A 22,447-nucleotide genomic window follows, 5' to 3' on the forward strand; every position below is an offset into this window, starting at 1 on the left:
CATCACTTGTGAGGATATCGATGATGAAGGTGTTGGGAGTGTAGATTGCAGGTGCTGGGATCTAGATGAGAGAAGGGAGGTAGATGATGCTGGACTGCTTGCTGCTATGTTTTTAACATAAGTTTCTAATTTTCCCAACAGCTTTCCATGAACTCGCTTCAAATGCCGTAACATGGATGAGGATCCTAGATGGTTAAGGTCCCTAACTCTACTGAGTGTGGCTTTAGAAATGCTACAAATGGCTAAACAACTGTCAGGATTGTCAGGATTTGTGTAAAAATAATTGCACACATAAGAGGTGGATTTTTGATCTTATGCCCAGGCATGACAATGGCCTTTTTCTTATAACTGGCAAGAACTGCTGCAATCTTTGTTTGAAAGTGTATGAAAATAATATTGTGACCTGTGAGCTGGTCAAAATTGACTGCAAATGCCTTGAAATTAGTATTAGTGAGGTTAATAATAATGTAGGATCAAAAAAAGAGCAAAACTATGTGATTTTAGCATATTTTAGCAATTTGTCTAAAAAAATACAGATCCAAAACCAAAACCAAAACACTCGAGGGTGGTTTTGCAAAATCCAAAACACGAAGCTAATCCAGATCCAAAACCAAAACCACTACATGGTTGTTGTGCTCTGAAGGTGCAACAATACATTTTATTGTTTCGTTTTTTTATAGTAATAATTTTGTGCATGTTGTGGGAAGTTCTTCACATGCCTGCCCAGTAAGCCAAGTGCCGAAAGACAGAAAGCAATTTACTTCTTGTTAGGCTTTTCTATTGCTTAAAGAAGAAAGGAGAACAAAACGGTGAGGATTGCTGGTGAGACACACAGCATGGGTGAATTCTTAAAGTGGACATGACAGCAATAGGTATAGATCTGTACACAGGAGGGGTCTTCCTTTCCACCTCTGGTATTGCTGAGAAGAAGACTGAAATGGTTCTCAGTGCTACCATCTTAGAGAAGGCATTATTTAAGTCTACTTATATTTTCAAATATTTTTTCTGTGGAAAGACTTACAAAAATAGCCAGATGCACATGAATGTTAATTACAAGCGCATAGGACTGCAGGAAAATGTTAGCAATTAGTGAGTACAGGAGGTGTGGGAGGTGGGAAAAGTGAGCCTGTTGGAGAGTGTTGGCTCTAGCATTGTGTGATCAGGGAACATTTTTATCCCAAGCTTATTTTTACAAGAAGCACTATATTGATCTAGAAATGGAGAGGAGGCAAGCATATTCAGATGCGTTGGCTTAATTATAATGAAAATGAATTACTGTTTAGTGGTCTTTGGAAGATTTATATTAGGATTAATGGTATTAAGACATGGGGGAAACAAAACACATGATGCAATCCTCTCACAGATGTACTACTGTTCAGTCACATGCATTAGTAACGTCAGAGATTAGAACAAGATTGACACTGCACATCTGGTCTTGAAACCTTGCAGGTGGCTGGTGCTACCTTGCACAATAAAGCTGAATTGAAACATTTTTAATATGAACTTAATTTTTACATTAACTTGAAAAACAGAACAATTGAATACAGAAAAATATATTAAATTCATTTTACTTTTTTCAAAACATATGATCATGCAGAATTGGAACAACAAACATACTAATATTATTGACTAAAAAATGTGAATATAAACTACTATTATGATTGGAGGCCCCATGTCTTACTATATGCATAACTATAAAAAGGAGGACAATACTACCTCTTTTAAAAAGCTGCTTGAGCTTTAAGCTTGCCCTTACAATAGACCACGAAGTATAAGACACAGTACAGAAGAAATGTGGATGTGTATCTACTGACCAAACCACAATTGCCTATATGAAAAAAGAACACACCTCTTCTAAGAAAATATTTGACTTTGGTCATTAATTAATATGGTTCCATTACAAATAAAATGTCCATATAGACCAATAGAGCATAACATTATATATTTAAAAGGGCCCTGGTTGCACATTGGCTGCAAAGTTAATTAAAATGCTCTCTCCCTTCTGTCCACAATCCATTGATCACCTTTCACCGGTCTTATCTAGATCTAACTTCCACTAAACTATCTGCCAAGACAGGATATAGTATAAAAGTGTTTTTAGTTTTGCTAGGAGAGCTCTGCGGCTTTAAAAGTGACCTGAACCAAACATTAGCAAGCTGCAGGTAAATCCACACATAGCTAATCATTATATAATTCTATAAAATATTTTTTGAATAGGCAGTTGTGCTGCTGGGTTGAAATAAGATGACTAAAATCGAAAGCCCATGCAAATGAGAACAAAGTGCTTTACTGCAACGAGCAAAGTATGTTGCACCACCAAAACAATTAGGGCAGATGCCAACTTTTTAAACAGCATCAAATAGTGCTATTTATTAAAACAAAGTGTTTCAGCAGTGTAACACTAAATGAGATGTCCACATTCCCACACATTGTAGGGTAACTCCCTTTAAAAATGTTGCTGCCTAGTTAAAATCTTCATGTTGGGTTCTACAACTCAAAGTAATGACTCCTGATATTTGATATAAGACTTCTGCCTGTAAATACCTGTAGATAACTGAGAAATACATTGCTGCTGACAGCGGACAGACAGGTTGTAAATACTTGACCTTTCTTTGTTTCCATGATAACAGATTTTGCTAAGGAAGCCCGATTATTCACAAAAATAAAAGCAATCAAGGCAGAAGCTCCAATTCAAGTATTAGACGTTATTACAGTAAGTTGTAGAACTCTGTATAATTATTTTAATTAGGAAAAGAAATTCTGAGTGTAGTGACCCTTTTAGTGACTTATCTATTCACATATCTCTCATTTTGATAAAATGGTCACCTACCTGGTTGCCTAGCCCATCCTATCCTATTCCATCCCGCAAAGATCATTGATATTGAAAGTTTAAGTGGCAATAAAATTGGAAAGTCAATGATTTTGAAAGTCCAATTGTGACTTTTCTGTGTGTGAAATTTACATATTCAATATCACCAATGTCCCTGCTTTGACATGGGAGGTGGTAGGGTGGGCTTGTCTGCATGCTGCTTGACTGACGGTTTGATTTGGTATCAAGGATAAGCCATACCGATGGGTGCCATTATGAGAACAGAAAGACTGGTATCTCATAAGTTGTGGCAATTTATTGTACAGTAGATACCTCTGTTATTTAAAGGGGATATGTGGCACCGTCAAACAATCAAATTTACTTACAAAAAAGTAGAGTTAACCTTTCAGTACAATACATATTGTACAACTAGCTGTAAAACTTTGCTAATCCCAAACATCTGAGATGAAATCTACAGTATATACAAAACTATACACTGCAATCAATTTAGTATTTCATGTTCAATCTCCAGGACTGAACCAGACATTGAATGCAAAACCAAAACAGAAAAGTTAATATTAAACAAAGTCTGTTCGGCATTTCTTTTGTTTTAGATTATGAGCTATTTTAAACAATTGCTTGCTCAAATCATAAAAAATAAAACATGTCATTCGCCCTAAAGAAAATAAAAAAAAAGTCACTGAAATAAATGTTCTCACGAGACAGAAATGAAATTGGCTCATGTTTGTTGAAGCCAAAGTTAATTCCAGTTGTTTGGTTTACACACTTCAGAGGGTGATAGATATATATATCTATAGACAGATACACACACACACGGTGATAGATATATATATCTATAGACAGACACAGACACAGACACACACACACACACACACACACACACCTCCCAGCTTGTTAATACATCCAGCACTGCTATTGTGAATGTCACAGAACTGAATCAAGAGAAGCAGCAAATAAATAAAGACCGATAAATGCTACTATATATATATTACAGTAAGAGAAGAGTTTGCTTACTTGAAGTGGATGTAGTGGATAATTAAGCCACACGTCCCGCAGGTCCTGTAGATGTTGGAAAAATGTCATTAATGCTCTAGGCAATCATTTAGCAAATTCCACAGTACTAAATAAAATGTCATTATTTGAAATACGCAAGTATTTTAGATGCTGACTCGGCTCGTGGAAAATCCAATACTGCCTGCAAACTAATTTGAAAATAAAAAGCTTATGCACAACGGACAGAGCCTCAAACTCCTACTAAGCAAGGCTTACAGTGAAGAAAAAGGAGAAATTCACCAAATTAATCTGCGGCTAATAATTTGGGCCAGAAAATTAAAATTTGTGTACATTAAATATTAGTTAGTGAACAAGCTACCAAACTAAACGTATCCACAGGATTGGAAAGTTTTTCATATCTAAAGGGATAAATACACATGTAATTATCATAACAGAACATGACACAGTCAAAAATGTCAATCTAGCAATGTCCATTGATGGTGAAAACATGACTGTTTAAGCATGTTAAAATGACTGCATTGCTCTTTTGAAAAATATCTATATTGTAAGGCTGCCACGAATGATTTATACAAAGGTTCTACTATTGACGTGTAATGTATTATTCAAAAAAATGTGAATGTTATTCTTTATTTTACAGCTGGGTATCACTGCTTTGGAACTGCTTGTCACCCAAATGCTTTCTATAACCAACAATTGCAACTGTGAAATCTAAAGGCTATAAAGGAATGTAATGCAGTTGATCGAAATCACCAACACCCCTTTTCTTGTGTACTACATTAAAATAAAATACCCAGGAACATAAGAATTTAACTAATTTACACATTTTCTAATAGATGCATTGCAAAAGTTCATTTATACTTCAATTTGCAACATATTTAACAATTATGTTTTGATGATACCACTCATTTAAGGTGTTTGATATATAGCTGGGTGCTAACTATTCTTGGTAATTAAAGAAAAGAGAATCTAACTAAATCCCTGCAGTTTGCACCACAGGAAAGTCATGGAAAATAATATTTCTTAAATATTCCCAAATATGACAAACTTCTAAAAAAATTCTAAATATATATGTATTTTACTAGCAACATAAACGCACTTGAATACTGTGGTCCTGATTCATTAAAAAACGTAAATCCCAAACGAAAATCACGTGTTGGATTTTGTGTAAAACTGCTCTGCACATGCTCAGAAACAGAATGTACGTCAGTGAACGCAAGTGCACGCAAATTATCGTTGTACGCAAATGACTCTTCTGACAGCTTACGATTTCAGAGGCAGAATGGGGGAGGGAAAGGGTGTAGGGATGCAGGCAATGTACAGTAATGGTGTGTCAAAGTCAAACACATGCACATCTGTCCGATTCAAGCTCTGGCCATCTCTCAGGTATGTGATTTTTAGCCATATCACTGGCACTAGCGACAGGGCAGGTGTAAATGCCAATCAAAAGGATGATGATCACGTAATCATACCAGAACACGTGCTTGCAATCAAGAGCAACTGTAAAATAGCATTTTATGTACAGTACTCATTAATAACATCCTGATAAATGTATTTAATTTAAAAATGGCAAAAAAACCCAACCAAAAAACCCCAGTGTATTTTTATTAATGATTATATTATTAACAGGTGTTAATGTCTTTAATATTTTTTTATCTGTGATGGGATAGTATATATCTGCATTGTGCCTATCCTGCAGTGTGTTGTGCCTGTCTGCATACGGCAAGAGTCGTATAGGCAGAGTACTTTCACCTGTATTGAGCTAGAAACGTTTCTTCAGATCCGCTTACAGGCGTAGTTGCCTGCAATTTACATCTAATTAAGAAAAATGCAAATTGCGTTCCTTAGTGAATCAGGCCCAGTATATTCAATGTTATGCTGCTGTTAGAACATTTTGTTTTTACATAAAAGACCATATTTGTGAAAACATAGACAGCTGTATGAAAAGGGAAGTAAAACCAAAAAATACACACATTGTTTACTTGATTCATAAAAAGCACCCTTCCAAATAACTGTTTTGCTTCTTCGAGTCCACCTTCCAGATAAACTGCACCTGTATAAACAATGACACCATTGAGGATCAAAAAAACATTTTATCAGTATTCAGTCACCATTGTAAACAAAAATAAAAACCATGCAAATTTCAGTGACCAGTTTTAGTATGTTCGTACTGAATGTTTCCACCATAATTAGCATTATTGCATGCAAAGCAAAGATCTCTACCACATCATCCTTGGTCTGGCATAAGATGACGTTAAAAGCTTCATTCTCTAAAAATAAGGCTAAGTTGGTGTTACTTGTCATCGATGGTGCAGATAATTAGCATATCCTGAGAAACTCTACTAGTAGCGTATATACCCTGTATAATTAACAGTTAAATCTAGAAGCATATTTTATTTGCAGGCAACATCCCTTCACTGCGCACTTCCCTAAAAAGATACTACATGAATGGGAGCTGTCAGATGAAAATGAAGAATAGCAATAGCACTGCATACAAAGAGACAGCAAGCAGGGTTCTGACTCTCCTGGTACTGGTCTGTACATAGGCCACATAACCTATTATTATGCAGAATAGTGGAATATGCTAGTGTTCGATAAAACTCATGAACAAGAAGCAAAACCCCGCTCTAAAAGAATAACAAAAGAAATAATTGTAGGACATGACAGAAACATGCACAATAATGAGAGAACCTCAGCACTAGTCCATTGTGAAAGAGCCTACATGTTCAAATCTCTAAAACAAGGCTGAAAGAATCCAGAAACTGGCCATGTGCAAAATAAATACTGTACGCTAATTACCCATCAGAGCTTCAAAACAGTTCGCCATAGCATGCCGCAAATCTGATTCTCTACACAGGTCTGGTCCATGTGCATACAGCATGAAGCGATCCAACTCCAGTTTCTACGGCAGAACAGGAGATCATATTAGAAAACATATTTTCTCTCATAATTGTTCAAAACAAAAACACAAAGATGGTCTTCTGCGTCACTCCTATTTCCTCTATTATCCTATTATGGTATGCCATTGTTATTGCTGTGCTAGGTATCATTTCAGGGTTCATTCCCATCTTCTGATTATTTCCATAGTTATTATACACTGTCTAATCCATTTTGGCCAACCCTTTCTCACATAGACAGTAATACAATATGAAGTCCAACTCCAGATAATGCATATAGCTACTGAATGAACTATTTAATATATGAAAGTAAAACCTTCACAATGGCATTTCTAGCACTGCAGTGCAATCTTTAGACTTTTTCTGAGCAAAATATCTATATATGGAGCATACAAAACAGTATATTTAGAACATGAAACGCCATGTTGAAATGAGCATGGGAAAATCCTGATACTACTTTCTAACTTACGATAATTAGATATGCAAGCATTAACACAGTGGGAAATTAGCATGTGAATTTACATTAATTGAAAAACAAAATAACAAAGCTTAGAGTATGCATCCAAAAGCTTGTGCTCCTAGAGTAAAAAGTAATTTAAACTTGTTTCTATTCATAGATGAAGAAGAATAAATGACTACAATAACAAACACTGTAAGACTTGTTTTTTCCACAAAAACATAAAACCAGATGTAATAAATCCCCCAAAATGTAAAGTTTCATTGTGATTATATATATGCTGGTATTAGTGCCCATGATGTTCTTTCTTTAAAAATACATCAATACTTGTTCCTGAAATATTGCATATCAAATTGTGAAGCTTTATATTGGACACTCAACAGAGACTGCACTGACTAAGGTGGTCAATGACTTGATCACGGCTAAATCTAAAGGACACACCATGCTTCTGTTATACTTGACCTCTCTGCTACATTTAATACTGCTGACCCCTAACTTCACATACAAAAGCTGTATTCCCTAGTTCTTCAGCATTCAGTCCTACCCTGGTTCTTCTACTATCAAACTGCTTCTTCAGTCTTCTCTAGATCCACCTCTTCTCTACTTCCACACTCAGCTGCAGTACGCCCTCTTGCTTTTCACCATCTATACCACTGCTTGTTTAAAGTGAATAAACTTCTTTGGATTTTAGTATCACCTTTATGTGGATAACAACAAAATTCATCTATCCTCTCCAAATCTTTCAACACCAGTGTTTGCCAGCAAAACTGAGGGATAAATATATCAAGCTGCAAGTTTTCGGCATGTTTGAAAAGTGGAGATGTTGCCTATAGTAACCAATCAGATTGTTGTTATTCAGATTATAGTTATTATTCATTTAGTACATTCTACAAAATTAGCTAGAATCTGATTGGTTGCTAGGGCAACATCTCCACTTTTCCAACTCGACGGAAACTCTCAGCTTGATACATTTAACCTTGAATGTCTATCTGCCATTTAATCTTCGATATTATTTTGACACCCAAAAAAAATCTTCCACATTTCCATATTTCTGTTGAAATTACGACAAACACTGCTCCTCAAGTTCGCCTCCATCCTTGACTCAAGGCTGTCTTTTGCTCCCCACATTCAATCTGTATCCAAATCCTGTTAGATGCATCTGAGAACACCTCCAAAATATGCACGCTAGACAATTCGAACACCAAAATGTTGAGCTATATTTACCATGGGCTAACCCTTTTTACTTGCTAGAGGTCATGTCAATTGGTGTACATCTACAACTAATATTTGTAGTTTGCTTCTATTAATTTCTTATTTTCCCAGCAATGAAAAAGGTTATTTTGTATTATTGGTCGTAAAAGGCACTGCTGCCGTAGAAAGAGAACAGCATGTTTACTATGCTGGATGTTGAAACTATATAAATATTGGGTAAAGACTGAGTGGATGTATACATGTACAATATGTTGAACTTCTGGAAGATCAAGAAAGTTGAAATTTGGGACATTGGTACCTTTTAGGTATCAATTGTCAGGATCAATTATAAAATTTTGCTTGGAGCCTAGGTTCAAGTCTATGCATTCACTGACCACCTGCATGGCATGCGAATTTAGATATTTTTTTAAAAAAACAAAACACAAAAATTTCTAAACATTGAGTCACAGATATGTCACTGGAGCCACACCACTTGTAAAATCATAACAATTCTAATTCCCTTGGTAGAAGCAACTACCTTGCTCCCTTACCAGCTGCACTTTCTCAACAGGATTTCTCAGCAACCGATTGGAGCGTGTTTGCCATCGCATTTACTGTTACTATCGTCCTTGGCATGGACACCTCCAAGTTCTAGGGGTCGGGTCTCCCGTTGGTGTACACTGGCCAGAACTTTGACCCGCGGAGCCTGTTCTGAGCCTTCCACTGGATGGATTTGAACGAACATTTCAAAAGGCTTTTAATATTGGATCCCAAAAGATATACTAGGGGGTGTAGGTCTCAGTCGGACCTCACGTTGGTGTACACTGGCCAGAATTTTGACGTGTGGAGTCTGTTCTGGGCCTTCCATTGGATGGAATTGATTTGTTTGTCTGTCTGGTTATGCATTCGGAGATCCCTGAATCAGCTGGGATGAAACCAATGTGAAGTGTTCCATTTGGATCCTGGCCAAGTTTTTGGGGGGCTAGGGTCCCGGTCGGACCTCCTGTTGGCGTACGCTGGGCAGAACTTTGATCCAGGGAGCCTTCCACTGGATGGATTTGGACAAAAACCTCACAGACTCGTAACATTGGATCCCAGAACACCTACTAGGGGGTTGAGGTCCTGGTCAGACCTCCCATTGGTGTATTCTGGCCAGAACTTTCTCCAGGGGAACATGTTCTGGGCCTTCTACTAGATGGATTTGGATAACATTTAATATAAAAACAAAAATGACACAGGGCAGCCACCTAATGGGTGTGTTGGGAGAGCTTCTGAAGTGCTAATTATTTTTTAAATGTTGACAGTTGCATCCAACTCATTGTTAACTTAATAACTTCAGCAAGTATTTATATATTTTAATGTTTGAAAGAAATATAAGCTGCATGAAAAATTTTCAAAACTCATTACAGGAAACAATGAATCCAGAGACTTGTTTCTAATAAAGGTGTTTTGATTGTTCCTGTCAATTGTGACCGAAAAGCTACAAACTTTAGCTATCTAGGTCTTTCAAAAGTGGGTTAAACATTCTGAACATACCAACATTTACTACCTTTTACATATCATTATCATCAAATCATTACCGACAGAAAGGCTGGCTGCAGTGAAGTTCATTAGGGACCAAAAGTATTGTATGAATAATAAAATAGTAATAATAATTTCTCCAACTCTGCAATCACAACTTTATCGAAATATCAACAATTCTTAAACGTTCCTAATAATTCACACATATTTGCTAACGTTATTAGTAACACTTCTGAATTGGGAACTTGTGTTAAGTAAAATTTCAGTTCAATTCTCAGAAAATATAGCTAGTAAAAAATCTCACTAGATATTTTCCACTTACCATGCAGGTCTGTTCTTATTCCCAAATGCAGAAAGAGCCTGAAATACGTTATATATCAGGTTCACTGCAGGTTAAAGCATTAAACAGGAATATATGCCTAGGAAGCTCAAACCTTAGTTCACTTAAAAAGCACTTACTTTTTTGTTAAGTGCTATGACTTTTTAAATTAAGGCACGCAGCTCCTTTTATATTAAACACCTACATTATGCGTTTTGCATTCCTGACAACCACTGCAAAGCCTTTTTAAGTGTACAGGGGCAGAAACCTCCTACGTTGGTGCTATACCATGTTCTGTAACTAAGTACTGGATTATACCATACAATCAGCCAAAATTGCAAGAGTCAAAAAAATATAGACAGAAGCATAAAATCTCAATTACTGAAAAAAAAAACAAAATAAAAAAACAACAGAACATGTATTTTAGGGGCATTAGACAGTCTGACCAAACAGTACAACGTTACAAGCACAGGATGTTCTCAAACAGAAATGCAGAACAAATGAGATTAGTAACTACTGGGTTAAAGCAGTCCCTCTACCCACAATACAACTGACAATTTAATGCAATGGAATAGTTCAATGTCGTTGTTAACATTCAGAGTCATAAAATATTTATTGGCATATCTGAAATGTCTTATACTGTAAGATACATTAAATAACTGCCTGTCACACAGCTTTTTGGGTTACAAAATTGGCACAAATGTACTTTGATCATTTTTTTGTGCTAAACTCACTGAAAAAAAATTAAACACTAACATTCTTTCTGTAATAAGAGCATATTCATCTGCTTAAAATGTAAAGGTTAAGAAAGAAGTGTTTTAATTGTGTGACTGTACTTTAATGCCACATTTTCCCATTATGGCTGATTAGATTCTCATCTGTAAAATGGCTACAGTTGGTTTTATATATATTTTTTTTCATCAGTAAATTAGCAGTGAGTGTGTGTGGGGTGTAGAAAGGGGGAGTTCTATACATACAAATTTGGTCTATCCTAACGATTGTGACATTTATAAAGACGCAAATGCCAAAACGTAAAGCTTTTCTGGATTTTATTATCAAATTAACTAATTAAACTCAATTCAAATAGCCAGAACTGTCAAATTTTTATGTGAGAATGAAAAAAGCAAGGCAAAAATAGAAAAGAAGAAAGAAGAAAAATTAAAGCTTCTGAGTTATACAGCTAGCTCAGGCAATATTACAGTCATTTAAACTGTTAATTGTAATGGTAATGCTATATGATGAGATGAGGCACAAATGGAGCAGGCAAGCAGGCAAAAGACAAGGTGACTGACATGTCAAGGTAGGCAAAGAAAATATAGCACAAGGCAAACAAGACACAGGAGAGGCAGAAATGTCTCTTGTCAGACGAGGCTGGAATGTCTGTGGCCAATGTATTTTTGGCTGAGGTAAACTAGACAGCATGTGAGAAGAGAAAAATGAAACGGAGAAGCAGAAAATATTGCCCAAACACAATGTATGAACAACTGTGAGGTATATTTGTTCCTCTATAGTATAGAAGAGTTATGTCCCAAAATGGCTACCATAGACAAAGATTTTGTTCTCTTTGGAGACTAGTGATATAAAAGTGAGAAAGAGAAGGATATCTTGAACAGCTCTTAATAAAGCATTCACACCACTCATACATTACAAAGTAATTTGTCATTTGAGTATATTCGATAATATGTTTATCTAGATGTATTTATGTTTGGGAACTTGTATAAGGAATATATACTATATACTACTTTATCCTAATACTCATCTCTTGAATTGATGGAGGCTATATACATTATTGGTAAAAAGGAGAGAAAAGGAGAGTTGCTCCAGCTTGTTTCTCATGCATGATTATGGTACATATAAAGAATTAAATAAAATATATATAATATTGAATACACAATCTAGTTCATCTAAAAAACAAGTATGTGGATTTGATTAAGCAGACAATTATCTATTTTTTGTTCTCTAAATAGTCACATCACAGAAAACTAAAAACAAACAAAAAACAAGAAAAACAAAGCAAAACCCACCACTCTCTACTTTGGCTAAAATGAACTAATAGCGGAGTCAATGTCAACCTCTCCAATCTCTCTCTTGTCACATTACAGTGGAGAGTTTATGACACCATCTTAGCTGCTGTATTTATATTTCCCCTGCACAGACTGATCCATTACTTTCTATTTTGCACCAAATAAAAACCATGCAGGTTTCAGAGAGCATGTATTTTTCTTTTTACTTCATTTCCTTTATTGCCTTCAGGGACATGGTACAGTACAAAATAGGTCTAAAGAACTGATTAAAATTCTCCCTCACTTTCTATCACAACATGACTAAACAATGGGGAGCACCTCGATGTGACCAAGTGTAAATGATCGCCTGACTCCTGCTATTGGCTTGTAATAACAATTCAAATAAACAGTCATTTGCATGAGTTTTCAGCACAGTTATGTAGATAGGTTTGTTAAAAGTAAATGTACCATTGAGTTAAAACGAATTTAAACACAAATTATATATTATTCCATATATTTAGCAATTATAATATAAATGTTACATTGTATTATGTCAATGTAAAACACACACACACAAAGTGGTTGAAGTAGAAATTTACAAGTGATGATATGGAAAACAATGGCTGAGGGCCACCCAGCTTTTAGGTATTTTAATATGTTTAAATTATTTTAACCCTAATCTTAGATGTTTTTTTATACTATTTAATAAAATACAAAGATATAGTGATGCAAAGCTATCCACTGTGTCCCCCTTCCTCTCCCATGTCTAATGCATACATGAGATAGCCCAGTAGCTAAGCAGTGTATGTCCCATCTGGATGAAATGTCTCAGAGGTGGTATATTGAGATTATGGGCAACATCCATATTGCCGAGAGCTTTTGATAGATGAACAATGAAGATCGACACATTCATTTAACATTCTCGTCTTACCCACTGTCATGTATAGCCACTCACTGATTTAATAACTCATCATAAATTCTCACAGTCAAACAATATATCACCTCTATTTTGTCTGGAAACCTCTCCTAAATATGTTTACCAGTCACATACCGCACTCGTGACTTGGAAGCTTACTGTAAGGGAACACACAGGATTCCAGCCTAAACCTCATACTCACTTATTGTTCAAGCTACAGATTTAGCTGGTCCCTTTCCCAACACAGACACCTGGGTGTCATCTAGGGTTTGTTCAAACTATCCCTAAGGTTTTGCACAAAACAAGAAAAAATACTTTTGCAAATGGCGCCAAAATTATATATAAATAGTTAGACAAAAATATATAAATTAATAAATTTTGTTCAGCAAACAAGGTCAAGCAGCTGTGAAGGAGGCTGCAACCTCCCAAATAATATCCCTAAGGTTTTGAACTGTCTTAAATTCTCTTGGATATATCCCAGAGACAGAACTCCTTATAAACACGATGGAATTATAACAATACGACATACCTTTCCCAAAGACCTGTGACTAAGGCGAGCTCACGGAGGACAGAAACCTCCCGTGGAGCAGAAGGGCATTTACCTGTAATTTACAACCCTGGTGTATTTTTTGTTCCTCAGTATTGAGTAGCACACGGATTTCCCAAAACATGAAGGCATTTTCTTTGAAATTCATATTTCTATATACCTGTGTCACGCTTCGGTCCCGCATACGGGCACCTGTCTCGTCACCTGTCTCTCACAGATCATGAAGCCTGCATGTCCTGGCGTCAGGCTGACACCATACGTTGCTCTACAGTCAGATCAGGTACTCCTCCCTTTCCTTATTGGCCATGAGTTATTGGAGTACTATTTAAACCTCCTGGATTCACCTGTCTGACACCTGTTCTTCAAGCTCACTTTGTGCAGCCTGTGGTTCTGGTTCCTGTTCTGCTTGTGGTTTGCGTGTGCTTCTGACGGTCTGTTCTCAGCTCGTGGACTGGGTTGAACTATCGCTGCTCCAGTATCTTTATTAACATCTCCAGAGTACTGCATCGTGACAGCTTCGGTTCTCGCATCGCTACCTCTCTGAGGTGCTATTACTTCTGAGACTCATCAGCTGTTGTTCCAAGTTACCACTGCTACTTCAGTCTGCTCTCAGCTCGTGGCCTGTGTTGAACTACCGCTGTTCCAGTATCTCTATTGCCATCTCCTGAATACTACAACGTAACAGCCTCAGTTCTCCAATCGCTTCCTCTCAGACTAGCTGTTGCTCCTGTGACTCCTCAACTGTTGTCCATATGTTATCATAGGTACCTCTGTCTGTCCTCAGCTTCTGGTCCATATAGAAACACTGCTGTTCCAAGTATGTCAGTTATCACCTCCTGAATACTACATCGTGTCAGCATCGTTCTCTCTCCACTGCCTTTCAAGCTACTATTGTTCCTGTGAGTCCTCTGTTGTGGTCTAGGGTCACCATTGCTGCATGCACCTCTGCAGCCATCACTGTATTAGCACTGTTCCAGTGTCTCTAACCACTTACCTACTGGTACCAGTGTCGCCTCCTAGCAGCTCCTGGCTCCTCCACATCGCTCTGCTGTCCACTCATTCGTGGGGCCACGACCTGCAGATTTGGCGTCGCTAAGTCCATACTTCCTTGCAGGGGTTCCTGGTGAAAACCACCTTCCTGTTAGGATCTGTGCCTGTGGGTGGGCCTAGCCATGCCCAGCAGAGCCTAGGGATCTTATTTCCAGCATAGCCAACCGTGACAACCTGCATAGATAGCGTTCATGTGTTGCCTTTGTCTACAAGGATTTCAAGCTATGAATGGCTCCTTAGAGTCTCTCTCGGTGTCAAAAAACTCTCCTATGTTAGTATGTAGCTCACCCCAGGGGCCTTTGAATCTGTTCACTCACTAAAAGGTGACACTTATCTAATTAAAAAGGGATGTGTAGAGCCACTGAATAAACACAGACTATTTGAGAGCAGAGCTCTACTTTGTAGTCATTGGTGTTTGACTTACGGAGAACACAAACTCTAAAGGGCTACATTTGATACCCAGTATTTACAATGCAGTTAGGATTAAGGCCTTATTCCCCACAATTATGTGATGGTTTAATCCTTATAACTGTAATTCCTCTATGTTCGCTACACCCACAAAAAGCATTACATGGGCAAATAAAGATGTAAACGAGTAAGCAGCTATCACCCATCAGGTGTTACCTAGTTCTATAAGAAAGACAGTCATAGGATGCATAAATTATTCACCCAACAGAAGGAAATGACAAATGTCACATCGACTTTAATGATAAACTCCAGGCTTTAATGACAACCAGGTCTTGGTTTCAATAGACTGTATATCATTATTAATATGTTCTCGAGATTGGGACTTTTGAGATTGGTATACTGAAGTAAAATTACAAGCATTACAGAATTGTCAAAGGCTTTTATTGACAATTACATTCATTTTATGAAATGAGTCAATATTTGAAGTATTGACCATTCTTTTTGAAGACCTCTGCAATTCGACCTGGCATGCTGTCAATAAACTTCTGGGCCACATACTGACGGATGGACGCCCATTCTTGCCTAATCAATGCTTGGAGTTTGTCAGTATTTGTAGGTTTTTTGTTTGTCCACCCGCCTCTTGAGAATTGACCACAAGTTCTCAATAGGATTAAGGCCTGGGGAGTTTCCTAACCATGGGCCCACAATTTCAATGTTTTGATCTCCGAGCAACTTAGTTATCCCTTTTGCCTTATGGCAAGGTGCTCCATCATGCTGGAAAAGGCATTGTTCTTAGATGATTGGGAGACGTTGCTCTTGGAGGATGTTTTGGTATCTTTCTTTATTCATGGCTGTGTTCTTAGGCAAATTTGTGAGTGAGACCACTCCCTTTACTGAGAAGCAACTCCACACATGAATGGTCTAAAGATGCTTTACTGTTGGCTTGACACAGGACTGATGGTAGCGCTCACCTTTTCTTCTCCAGACAAGCGTTTTTCCAGATGGCCCAAACAATCTGAAAGGGGAATCAGCAATCCAATAGCTTTTGCAGAATATAAGTCTGACCCTGATGTTTTCCCTGGAGATAAGTGGCTTTTTTTTTTTGCTAGCCTTCTTGACACCAAGTCATCCTCAAAAAGGCTTTGCCTCATTGTGCATGCAGATGCACGCACACCTGCCTGCTGCCATTCCTGAGCAAGCTCTGCACTGGTGGTGCCCCGATCTCGCAGCTGAATCAACTTTAGGAGACGATCCTGGCGCTTGCTGGACGTTCTTGGGCGCCCTGAAGCCTTCTTCACAACTATTAAACCTGTCTCCTTGAAGTTCTTCATGATCCGATAAATGGTTGATTTAGTTGCAATCTCACTAGCAGCAATATTCTTGCCTGTGAAGCCCATTTTTGTGCAAAGCAATAATGACTGCATGTGTTTCCTTGCAGGTAACCATGGTTAAATAAAGAAGAACAATGATTTCAAGCACCACCCTCCTTTTAAAGCTTCCAGTCTGTTATTCTAACTCAATCAGCATGACAGAGTGATCTCCAGCCTTGTCCTCGTCAACACTGTCACCTGTGTGAACAAAAGAATTACTGACCTGATGTCAGCTGGTCCTTTGGTGGCAGGGCAGAAATGTAGTGGAAATGTTGTTATGGGAAAAGTTCATTGTCATGGCAAAGAAGGACATTGAAATTCATCCGATTACTCCATGACATTCTGGAGAATATGCAATTTGCCATCATAAAAACAATGGCAGCAGACTTTGTGAAATATAATATTTGTGTCATTCTCAAAACTTTTGGTCATGACTGTAAAGTGTACCTGCAGAAAGAGGAGGCAGTACTTTTATAGGCTTAGCCAATAATTAAAATACGGTTCATTAGTGGCTAATGCTACCACTGTTTGAGAGACATGCGATTACAGATTATAGCAATACTTGTCCGCTTTCGGAGGTCTGTCCTTAAAAGTTCAAGTTTTAAGATTGCATTGGAATTTTTTTAACACACTCTTCACCTAACTTGTTGAATATTCATATTGTGTTTCAGGTTAAAATGCCTGCAAAGAACTTATTGAGCACAGGCAGAAAGAAGACATACATAGATGTGACTATAGTCAAGGAGGATCTGTAATGTATTTCTACTGTCTGGTAGATGCAACACAATTAATGCTTCTGTGTCTTCCATATAAAGATAATAAGGATATACTGACATACTATTTCAATACATAGGAATTGCTGCATCCCTGAATAGAGTAACCAGGCAGAATTAATGTTCTTCGAAACATCTTACAATAAAGCGCAGGGACCGAGGCCATTAAGAATACTAAACACAGGGCTGTCCAGTTAGTATAACTGATCTACTTTTAATTACAAAACAGTTGAATCTGCCTATCCTGTGTTTTCTTGTCATGAGTTTTTATGTTTCAATGGTGGCAAGCAAAGAGACTAAATTAAATCCAAAGAAAATATACATGGGAATTTTCATCAATAGAGACCAGAGTAAATAATACAAGGCCTATATTGCCATACCTTCCAACATTTTGAAGAGTCAAAAAGAGATTATCAAATAAATCCTTTATTTTCCCCACTTATAAAAACAAATATGCTTGTGCGAAAAAAACTAGTTGTGGATAAAAGTTTTGGCACTCCTGATCAAATTGCATGTTTCACTGAATCAATTAGAGGAAAGAAAAAGTTTAATACAACTTTCAAACTAAAACATGACGTTTTTGCACTTTTACATTCACAATTACAATTTAATTGCTGAATTTAACAGAAAAAAAACCCAGCAATAAAAAAGTGAAACACACAGTGAATGTGGCATGTTCAAAAGTTTGGGCACTAGGTGAGTCAATACTTAATAATATAACTCCTTTGCTGAAAAAAAATAATTGTTATAATCAGATATGAAAAATCCTGTTGAGAACATGCAGCTGATAAGGAGGAAGGTTGTTGGTTCTACCAAGGGAATCAGAATTGCTACGATATTACAAGTATAACACCTACACAATACTTTCTATGCCACATAACCCCAAAGCATAACCATACCCGCCTTTCAGTAGGCGACGTCTGGGAGATGGGCGTGACTAATGAGCGGGTGGGGGCGGGGCGCCTCGAAAAGCATAATTTTGGCTCCGCCCCCACAAGTAAAATTTAATTTTGTTGCGGGGGAGGGGGCAAAATGACACGATTCTCTGTGAATCGCGTCATTTTAACAAGGGAGATCCGGGATGCGAGAGAAATGCCAGCTCCCGCGGTGGCCCGGGAGACTGACCCAAATTTCGGGAGTCTCCCGGGCTTTCCGGGAGAGTTGGCAAGAATGAGCATAACAGACACCATATGTTTAATTTTTGCTTCATCAGACCACAGAACTTTGCTTCAAAAAGTTTCAGGCACATCTAGGTATTTTTTTTTTTCATACTTCATACAGACACTGACTTTTGTGATGAGGCTGTGGGCAATGTTTCGCTCTGACAACTCTTCCTTGCAGGTTATATTTATAGAAACAATGTTGTGTTGAACACTCCAGCATCAACTAGATCCTTCTGCAGATCTTTTATAGTGATGCATTGGGTTTTTAATTTGCATATCACCATGACCTGAAATGACTGATCTGATGTGTCCAATAGGGGTCTGAACTAAGAGAAATGCAATGTTACTGATGAAACAATTTCAAAAGTATACAAACAGGGATTTTCATACATGTACCAATTTCAACAATTATTATTATTATTGTTTATTTGTAAGGCGCCACAAGGTTTCCGCAGCGCTGTACAAGGTACAAACAGTAGACTATACAGGGTAAAACAGTACAGAACAATAAACACAAAGTACCAGTACTTCAGAAACTCCAGGCAGGCAAATACAGTAGAGACGGAGCGGAAGAACAGGTATGGAGACAGGAGGGAAGATGGGCCCTGCTCATACGAGCTTACATCTTTTCTATCATGCACCAAACCTGTTTTACAGACTTTCAACTAAGAAAGTGCTGCTTCCTCTTAAAACAAAACATTTTTAAATTAGAGATGCTCAGGCTCGGTTCCCCGAGAACTGAACACACCCGAACTTAGCAGATCCGAGCCGGCTCAGTACTCGTTTTGAATTCCAAGGGCACTCTTGCGCGCCCTTGGAATTGAAAACGAGACAAAACGTCATTGTTATGTCGTCGGATCTCAGGAGTTTTGGATTCTATAAGTACCGTACTCCCCGACGATCCAGCGCCATTTCACAGAGGGACACAGAAGGGGTAGCACAGCTCTTGGCAGTCTCTAGGGCAGTTGGGCACATCATAGGTAGAAAAGAAAGAGGAGGGGTAGCAGTGTTCTTCAAAGTCTGAAACTGACAGCTGAGTATGTATGCGAAAACATGTGTTTGCCATAATGGGCAACTGTAAAAAATGTATTTTATCTACATAAGGCATTAAGGACAGCCTAATAAATGTTTTTCCAAGGTGATTTTTTTTTTTTTTAAAATCTCCATTTATAATCATAAATGACTATATTATTTACAGGCAACAATAATTGCTTAATATTTTTTTTCTGCGCATATTTCTTTGATTTTATATTCCACATAGGTATTGAAGAGCAGAGTAAACCTACACCCATAGTCAACACTACAGGTATCTTTAGATCCGTTCCTTGTTGACTTCGGGAATATGCAGAGCTGATTTACGTTCCATTTAAAACAAACACACAATGCGCCCAGTATGTGTGCATTAATGACTCAGGCCCTTGGTATTTTACTTGGCAAAGTGTTTACATGCCTCTAAATTTAAGTACTGTGTGGATTTTGCTTTTTTGTGGTGTTACAATTTGACCTTTTGAAGGAGAAGGTAGAAACACTTGTCAATACTTTAACATGTAATGAGCAGCTAAAACCTTGCACAGCATCGTGAAGGTGTATAAAGGGTAAGTGGAACACGTAATTGAAGGCTGTCTAAAACATCAGTGCAGTTGATTCTTTTTTCTATGTGAAGTCCAATACCAAAAGCTATATTGCAACTCTGCTGATAGATTAGGGGTGTGCACTATCTATCTGAATTTTAATAAAAATTTTCTCTGATCAGAAAGTTTAGTGTCAAGAGATTTATTTTACTACATACATTATTTTAAGTTATGAAAGAATGATTCACATCTGTAATAAACAGGCAAATACGTAAACATGTATGAAACAGTAATTTTGGAACATTTTAGTATATAAAAAGGTGCCATTTAAAAAAAACAAAAAAAACAACATTTGTTCCTAAGCAATTTATTTGGGTATTTGGCAACAGTGTACCTACTTCCACATAGTTCAATAACTGTGTCTTGTTACCAAGTTCTATGAGACGAAGATATTGTGAGCCACAAAATAAATAAGTTATATAGGTAAAAATTGAAAAGCACATTCCAATGCAGCAGCATTAACTTAGGAATTCCATATTTATGAAGACGGGAGAGTATGTGACCTGTCCATCATGGAGGATGTAACCTGCATTCATGATTAGTGTGTTAAATCCAGTTATAAGAACATATTCTCTGAGTTTGGAAGTAAATAAATATCTCCCAATTTACAATGATGTCTCTGTATAAACCGTGGTCAGGCCTCAATTTACCTCAATGTAATCACTATGATTCAACAAGCCCACACAATCGACATTAGCAATGTACTCACCATGACTGCACAATTTAAAAACAGGAACCAACAATCATATACATAGGTATCATTTACTTTCAATTTGCTTTTGTTTCTTTTCCAACCATAAAGTGTCAACAATACAGCACTAGAAAGTAAAGCCTAAAATACACTGAATAAGTTTAAAGTAGCAGAGTAAGTTTATTTTCAAGTAGTATGAGAATGAGAAATGTGATTTTGCTAAGCTGACGCCATCTTGTTAGAAGTACACAAAAATCAATTTAGGCAGCATTGTATGGATGGCTGCTTGACGATTTAAGGCAGCATTGTATGGAAGTTCCGTTGCAGACCCAATAGGGATCAGATATCTCTACTCAATTTATACAATCCGCATGATTACTTCATCTCCTTTTTTATTTTGGATCTGGTTTTATTTATTATTTTGGTATCATTTTTTTCTTTTTGCATATTGCTGTGTGGTAATGTCTGCAGACATATTACATTTTTTATTCTTTATGTTATGTGTATAAGTATGCTATTTATCTGGCTTTAGCACATTGTGGTATTCACTTAATTATTGATTGTTTTTTATACTAGCCACATATAAACTCATTTACATTTATTTTCTTTCTTATTCTTATTTTTCTTTTGAGCGCCAGGGAGTGTATCCTATTACCATTTGACGCCATCTTGTTGCCTTATAGCCATTTTGTTCTCTTATAGCTTAAAGACAGATTAGATACTGCTAGCTTGTAAGAGTAATTCATTGTTTGCAAGAACTATGCACATGAACTTGGATGTGGCAGAGAGGAGATAAACCAACTCCCCCCTGGGGATTATTCCTGTGTGAAAATGAGAGAATGTACCAAGAACTGTGTAGGGGAAGCATGAGTGGTTAAAACCTTTTGGGGTGTAGTTTTCTGTAACACGTGATTTTGTGCTGTAGAGATATGGACTTGTAACTAATAAAGCAGAGCTAAATGTAAACGCAGAACTTACTGTGTATTTAATTCTCTCCAGCTGATGAGCTCATAAACTGATAAACTGACACTTACAGGTGAACAATCTGATTTAGATTAGACACATGTGTGTATACATTATATATATATATATATATATATATATATATATATATATATATATATATATATATATATATATATAGTGTGTGCGTAAAAAAATATGAAATATATATATATATATATATATATATATATATATATATATATATATATATATATATATATATATATATATATATATATATATATACACACACACACATATACACACACGCTATTCCCCCATGTAGGATAATTTTCAACACCAGTACATGCGACCATGTACCCCCTCACCTTCGTCAAGCAGTCATTGTCTTTATTATTTGGATTTGCCTGGGGAGGGGAACACAGTCTCCTTTGATATCAAAGTATAAAATATTCTCTCCAGTGGCCAAAAATATGGATTACTATAACCCCTCACCATTAGTACTTTGTTTCATTCCTTACACCTCACCTAAACCCAGGTATCCACCTCTGTCCAAAGAAGAGTTCCAACTATTCATCACTACCTCTTGTATTTTCCTCTTGGTAGATCGTTTCTACTCCACTACACAACCTTCTAAACAACCCTCCCCCCACTTCACGCATTACCTCAATCTTCTCCTACTTCCTTTAATCTTTCTCAACCC

General features: G+C 37.1%; 1 protein-coding gene across 2 annotated transcripts in view; it reads right to left on the reverse strand.

The window, feature by feature from the left end:
* The window catches only part of DROSHA (drosha ribonuclease III), a 187,997-nt gene that overhangs the window by 29,680 nt on the left and 135,870 nt on the right, over nt 1-22,447 (reverse strand). For both annotated transcript variants that reach the window (XM_075212935.1, XM_075212934.1), the window contains 3 exons: nt 6,641-6,743; nt 5,815-5,894; nt 3,845-3,889 (listed from right to left, as the gene is read on the reverse strand). In XM_075212935.1, coding sequence (XP_075069036.1) covers nt 3,845-3,889; nt 5,815-5,894; nt 6,641-6,743 — 228 coding nt within the window. The remainder of the gene's footprint in view (nt 1-3,844; nt 3,890-5,814; nt 5,895-6,640; nt 6,744-22,447) is intronic.

Source organism: Mixophyes fleayi, chromosome 5, assembly GCF_038048845.1.
Source record: "Mixophyes fleayi isolate aMixFle1 chromosome 5, aMixFle1.hap1, whole genome shotgun sequence".
NCBI classification, from domain to species: Eukaryota; Metazoa; Chordata; class Amphibia; order Anura; family Limnodynastidae; genus Mixophyes; species Mixophyes fleayi.